Source organism: Penaeus japonicus, unplaced genomic scaffold (genome assembly GCF_977035675.1).
Source record: "Penaeus japonicus unplaced genomic scaffold, GWHDUDI00000001_assembly GWHDUDI00000039, whole genome shotgun sequence".
In the NCBI taxonomy this organism is placed as follows: Eukaryota; Metazoa; Arthropoda; class Malacostraca; order Decapoda; family Penaeidae; genus Penaeus; species Penaeus japonicus.
Window position 1 is genome coordinate 16,893,527 of NW_028234441.1, and position 7,500 is coordinate 16,901,026.

The 7,500-nt window shown below is 35.2% G+C and overlaps 1 protein-coding gene and 1 pseudogene across 1 annotated transcript in view; both read right to left on the reverse strand.

The window, feature by feature from the left end:
• The window catches only part of LOC147467005 (uncharacterized), a 12,610-nt gene that overhangs the window by 1,278 nt on the left and 3,832 nt on the right, over positions 1 to 7,500 (reverse strand). The window contains exons 2-3 of the mRNA XM_086533236.1: positions 2,619 to 2,917; positions 1 to 2,142 (exon numbers count right to left, since the gene is read on the reverse strand). The exon at positions 1 to 2,142 is cut by the window's left edge and continues 1,278 nt beyond it. Coding sequence (XP_086389362.1) covers positions 1 to 1,990 — 1,990 coding nt within the window. The 5' untranslated portion in view covers positions 1,991 to 2,142; positions 2,619 to 2,917. The remainder of the gene's footprint in view (positions 2,143 to 2,618; positions 2,918 to 7,500) is intronic.
• LOC147467006 (uncharacterized) overlaps positions 6,404 to 7,500 on the reverse strand; it is a 1,356-nt pseudogene continuing 259 nt past the window's right edge.

Genomic DNA, 7,500 nt, shown 5'->3' on the forward strand with positions numbered 1-7,500 from the left:
TGCCTTCATTATCAATAAGAAATTGTTTTACTTCTTCTGAGTTCTCAAGTAACACCCTCATGAGGGGATGTTTCTGTAATGGCAAAAATTCTTCTTTGTCTGGCTCTGTCATCCATTGTATATTGCATGTTATTAGATGTGTGTAAATAAATCCAGCTGCCCAGTGTTCTTGGAACTTACTGTGTGGGAAGGACCAAGTTTGGTCAAATGATAGACCTTTCCGAGTTCTTTTAGAAGTGAAAAATCCAGATAACATCTCTTTGTATGGTACTTGTAGACTACAACACTTTGCTTTTAATTCCTCTACCGTTTCTGGCCACAAATCATGTTCTTTTCTCATCAGACCTCTGAGAGAAACTTTCTTGATGGCGCTGTAATAGTCTTTGACCTTACTTTCAGCATCATCAATCCTTTGCACTGCCAACCTCTCTGTAATCTTGCCCATCATGAGGATCGTCAAGTCCTCATAGATGTCTGCTGAACGTTGGTCTGGGTCTTCAACCTCACGAATGATGACTAGAGTCATAGTCAAAGGGATGTCCAGCTTATCTATTTTCATTGTCATGGCCTCCAGCATTGCAATAATGTTGCCCTTCAATTCGTCTCTGCGGCTTGGCTCTTGTACAATCTCGGATAAGGTTTTGTCGACAAAGTAGGAACGATCTTCCCTTCGTATCCCTTTGATTTCAATATTCATTATCTTCTTTCTTTGTTCTGTGATGTGAATGAGATCATTCAAGCAGCCTGACCTTGTAGTTATCACAAAACGCATGTTGCCTTGTTGAAAGTTAAGGAGGTCAGTGATGAGTTTCTTTGACTCTTCATTAGCTTCATCATAACCATCCAGAAGGAAAACTAAACCAAAATTCAAGAAGAATTCTTCAAAATACTCGATCTTGACTCCAGACTCCTGAAAAGTCTTCAGAAACACATTCTTTAGCATGTCCTTCAAACTGCAGATGTTAGAGCCTCGAAGTTGAAAGTACATCAGATGTGAAATGTTTTCAAGTCCTGCTATTTGTGTAGGGTCTTCCACCCAGGTCTCAATCATGAATTTGAGGAGGGTGGTTTTCCCCATGCCTCCTTCACCTGAAATAATCAACACTTCAGGCAGGTCACCATCTCTCCGCCTCACCTGGAGAAGCTCTTTGTGGGAAACGGTTCGAGGTTGTGTATGAGAGTGCATGGCACGCGTCAAGTCTTCTTTGATTATTAGGTTGGTAAAATTAAGACTTGGTTGCACTTTCAAATCTGGATACAACCACTGTGCAAGGGTAACATCCCACAGTTGAGGGTACAGGTCATGTAGCTCCTGGCGACTAGCCTCTTTGACGTTGTTTTGGATAATGTCCCGAAAAACAGTAATTTCGTTTTGAAGTTGTGGTAGCAAGGACAGGTCATTGGGATCCAATGGCTCTCGTACCTTTGTTAACAGATACTTAAACTCCTGTTTGATTCCACTGATCAAAACACGGGGAATGTGCGGTTGCTGCCGAGAGACGATGCCTGCCATTCTGAGAATTCTAGACAACAGGCGTTTGAGCCACTTTAGCTTTGTTGCAAGCTTTTTATCAGACATTTGTGTGACAACCTTTGTGTGTGCAATGTTATTGCGTTCCTGCTTCAGCTTATATATAAGGTGTTCCAGCTTCTTCCCAGATCCAGGTGTTTTCCATACATCTGAGTTGGGGCGTTCCAGCCCACAAAAGTTCTGAAGGACAACAAAAAGAAGAGAAAGGTCATATCCCTGAAAAGTTGCATCAACGTTTAACAGATACGGAATTTCTTTATCTAGTATGCTGTGTTGTGAAGCATTGAACATTTGTTTGTATTCCTTTTTAGGGCGTCCCTGGCTTTCAAAGTATTTCTTGATGCTTAGATTCCCTCCTTTGTAAGTCCATTTTAAAATCTGTACCAGCACATCCCGGCCATGTTCGTTCACTGCCACTTGGTACCGGAAACCGTTCACTATGTCTCTCGTGAATGCCATTGTCCTGGTGTATGCTTGGCGACCAAACAGAAGCGGTTGGCGACGGGCGATGTGGTGGATAACATTCAAACTCTTTTCCTCAAAATCCCTCAGACTTCCTTAAGCTGATATACTTCTCAAACATTCCTCCGTTTTCGTTGTCACTGCCACTTCTGTAAAGAGGAGACATACGGACATTGATTTGGCCTTTTAACTGCTATCAAATCTTTAATGTAAAAAATGATAAAAATATCAAATTACAATTACTCTGTGGAATCTCATCACCCCGATCCTAATTTCAGTCTTTGGTATAAAGATGAAAACGAATTTGTTCCATACCTGATATGCCAATTTACAACTTTTCTGTGTAAGTTAAATGTTTTAAATGTAATAAGTGAATGATCAGTTTCATTGATTGAATATTGATAAAGACCTGTACATGTTAAACCATATATTGTACGATTCATTCACAACAAAATACATTAAACACATGTACATATGTATAAGGACACTAAACATACTTAATAGAGAAAGGTAAACCTACAGTAGGCTAACGGGATCTGGATTAGCGATCTATCGAGAACAGTAAGTGAAACACTAGACACTACACAGTATATGAAATAACGCCACTGAGGCTCTGGACACAAACCTGCTATCCGAAGGACAAAGAGTACTGAGACCTTCCATCCTCGAGGAAAGAGTCGAAGAATGAGAATGATCTTTCAGAAGGAGGTCTAAGCTGAATCTGAGGACAATAGAGTTTTAAAGACGAGGTACCAATTAGGATATACTGGGTCCCTTCCGAGGGGCTTGATTGACTTCGCTCATTGGTCGAGGCACGGCTCGTCTTGACTCTGATTGGCCGAAGAGTAATGGTCAAATTCTGGATATGCGACTAGCCTCGTCCGAATGCCCTGCAAGACGACTTCGCAGACATTACCCGTTAATCTGCAGAGGGTTATTCAGAGACAGTCACTCAGGTCACATAACATGGAGATGGAACAGATTTTAAGTGCACACATAGCAAATAATTCTACATTGAGATGTTTCTCATCATCTATTCTATTATTGCTTTCATATCTACTCTGCAACTTCGTTCATGTTCCAAAAAATACACATATACACATACAGACACAAGCACACAAATATATATATGTATATATATATATATATATATATATATATATATATATATACATATCTATATCTATATCTATCTATCTACATATATATATATACATATCTATATCTATCTATCTACATATATATATATATATATATACATATCTATATCTATATCTATCTATCTACACACACACACAACTATATATATTATATATATATATATATATATATATATATATATACTATATATATATATATTATATATATATATATATAATATATATATATATATATATATATATTATATATATATAATAAATATATATCTAATAATATGTGTGTGTGTGATGTGTGTGTGTGTGTGTGTATTATGAAAAAAAAATATACCCACTAAAATATGTATATGTTATATGAACAATTAACTAGAAATATAAATATATGTATATATGAAAAAATATATAAAATATATATTTCTATTGTTATATATATATAAAATATATAAATATATATATTATATACTATATATATATATATATATATATATATTATATATATATTATATATATGTAGAAAGAGACTATCGTTATATGAATATATATATATGTATATATAAAATATATATAAATCTTCAATATATATATATATATATATATATTATATATATATATATATATATAATTCAGTATATATATATATATAAACTATATATATATATGTACACCCACATCCATATATATATATATATACATATATGTAAATATATGAACATATATATACATATATATATAATATACATATTTCAATACTCTTCCTAGCATTATATATACATATATATATATATATATATATATATTATATATATATATCATATATACACATATATATATTTATATACAATAATATAAATACAGGTGTACTATATATTACATTATATTTTTGTTCTCTTCTTCTCCTTCCTCATCTCCTTTATCTCTTTCCTCTTTCTCCTATCCTCCACTTAACGCGTTATCGGCATTAAACAGGCCCAATAAGAGGAGTAAACACTATATTTTTACTATCGAGACCATAAACACTAGACACTTTCACACGTATTAAGATCATTTCACGGTGACTAATTCGCTCACTATTTTATTCAACATCCCTACACATTTCCTATATGCAATATCATACACATTATCTACATGATATTATTTCACCATGCCTGTAAAGGCTATAGCTTATTAGTTGAACATTACTTGAACATGTCCCAGACTTTCGTAACAATTGGATGACATTTCTTCCATGCCTTCAGATGCTGTGGTTTTGGTTCCCATTATCTTTTTGATTGAAACAAAGGCATTCTTTTTTCCAAAATCTAATCCAATTTTGGGATACTACTACTTCTCTAAATTTTCTTCCTGTGTCCCAAAATTTCTTCCGATGAATCGAAACTAATCAAAAACTGGCTCAATTTCAGAATCCACTTTCGCAAGTGTGCTTATATCCTCAGGTTCATCATCATTGGGCCTAAGGTCCCATCTTGTGGAGGGGAGCCTAAAATGGTCTATTTATGGCCACGATTTGGTTTGCCTTACAAAAAGCTTTCATTTATATTTAATACGACCAAGGGGAGTGTAAACTGTCCCCTTTGCAGTCCTCATTAACCGGATATTTTTTGTCTAAGGCACAATTTTGTCAGACCTACCCCCTTGCCCCCCCCCTCCTTGCATAAAAATAATAATATTATTAATTATCCAGCAATAAACCGGCAATTTCCCTTCGCCCCACTCCCCACTACAATCGATCGATCTCTCCCTTCTCTCTTCTTTTACATGACGTGAATAATTTGCTGTACTGGAGAAGACTGGTGATTACAGGTAGGTAACGAGTGAGTCAATCATTGTCTTTTGTTTTTTTGCTTTTTTGTTTTTTTTTTTTTTTTCTTTTTTTTTTTTTTGTTTTTGGCCTTCTGAACGAAAACACATTGCAAATTTTGCATCAATAAATCAATGAGCCAAATCTCCATTTTGGCCGTTCAAATTATCAATAAGAAATTGTTTTTAACCTACTTCTTTCTCTGAGTTCTCAAGTAACCACACCAACCCTCAATGAGGGGGATGTTTTCTGCTTAATGGCAAAAATTTCTGTCCTTTGCTGGCTCTGTCCATCCATTGTATATTTTTGCATGTCTATTAGATGTGTGTAAATAAATCCAGCTGCCCAGTGTTCTTGGAACTACGTAAACTCTTGTGGGAAGGACCAAGTTTGGTCAAATGATAGACCTTTTCTCTTTTCCTTTTTTTTTCCTTCTTATTTCTTATTTCTTTTTTTTTTTTTTTTTTTTTTTTTCTTTTATTTTTCTTTTTTCCAAATTTTTTTTTTTTATGACTTTTTTTTTCTCTTCTTGTTTTCTCTTCTTACTTCTTTCCTCTTTATTCCTTTCCGAGTTCTATTTAGAAGTGAAAAATCCAGATAAACCAATCTCTTTAGTATGGTACTTGTAGACTACAAACACTTTGCAAATTTTAAACAACCTCTACTAATAAACTTCTAAAATCCACTAAAACTCTTAAAACAACCACTACACAAACCCGTTTCTGGTCCACAAATCATGTTCTTTTCTCATCATGGGCCTCTGAGAGAAAACTTTCATGTGATGGCGCTGTAATAGTCCTTTGCACCTTACTTTTATCCCCCAGCATCATCATATCCCAATTTGCAAACTGCCAACCTACTCTGTAATCTTGCCCGTCATGAGATCGTCCAAGTCCTCATAGATTGTCTGCTGAAAAGCGTTTGGTTCTGGGTCTTTCAAACACTCACGAATGCTTGACTAGAGTCATAGTCAAAGGGAAGGTCCAGCTTATCTATTTTCAATTGGTCATGGCCTCCAGCATTGCAATAAATGTTTGCCCTTCAATTCGTCTCTTATCCTGCGGCTTGGCTCTTGTACAATCTCGGATAAGGTTTTTGTCGACAAAAGTAAGGAACGATCTTTCCCTTGCGTAATAATATAAAAATCGAAAAGAAAAATGTAAATAATTAAAAAAAATAATAAATAAAAATAAATGAAATTAATAATACAATTATAATAAAATAAAAGATAAAAGTATATTAATGTAAAAAAAATATAATATATAAAAAATAAAATTAAACAATTATAAAAAAAAAAAAATAATTAGTAAAATTAATAAATTAAAAAAAAAATAATTAAAATGTATAATATAAAACAAACACAAAATATAAAGTAATTCCCTTTCGTAATCTCCTTTGTTTGATTTCACAATATTCATTAATCCTTCTTTCTTTGTTCTGTGATTGTGAATGAGATCATTCATAGCAGCTTGACCTTGTAGTTATCACAAAACGCATGTTGCCTTGTTGAAAAGTTTAAGGAGGTCCAGTGATGAGTTTCTTTGACTCTTCATTAGCTTCATCATAACCATCCAGAAGGAAAACTATAACCAAAATTCAAGAAGAATCTTACAAAATACTCGATCTTTGACTCCAGACTCCTGAAAAGTTCTTCAGAAACACATTCTTTAGCATGTCCTTCAAACTGCAGATGTTAGAGTCCCCCTCGAAAGTTGAAAGTAACATCCAGAATGTGAAATGTTTTCAAGTCCCTGCAAAATTGTGTAGGGGTCTTCCACCCAGGTCTCAATCATTAAATTTTGAGGAGGGTGGTTATTCCCCCATGCCCCCTCCTTCACCTGAAATAATCAACAATTCAGGCAGGTCACCATCTCTTTTCCCCGCCTCACCTGGAGAAGCTCTTTGTGGGAAAGCGGTTTTCGAGGTTGTGTATGAGAGTGCCATGGCAACGCGTTAAGTCCCTTCTTTGATTAATTAGGTTGGTAAAATAAAGACTTGGTTGCACTTTCAAATCTGGGATACAAACCACTGTGTGGCAAGGGGTAACATCCCACATTGAGGGTATCAGGTCATGTAGCTCCTGGCGACCTAGCCTCTTTGGAACGTTGATTTTGGATAATGTCCCGAAAAACAGTTAATTTCGTTTTGAGTTGTGGTAGCAAGGACAGGTCATTGGAAATCCAATGGCTCTCCGTATCCTTTGTTAACAGATACTTAAATTCCTGTTTGATTCCCCCACATGATCAAGAACACGGGGAATGTGCGGTTTGCTGCCGAGAGACGATGCCTGCCATTCTGAGAATTCTAAGACAACAGGCGTTGTGAGGCCACTTTAGCTTTGTTGCAAGCTTTTTATCAGACATTTGTGTGACAAAACCTTTGTGGGTGCAATTGTTATTGCGTTCCTGCTTTCAGCTATATATATAAGGTGTTTGCCAGCTTTCCTTTCGCCCAGATCCAGGTGTTGTCCATTACATCTGAGTTGGGCGTTCCAGCCCACAAAAGTTCTGAAGGACCAACAAAAAAGAAGAGAAAGGTCATATCCCCTGAAA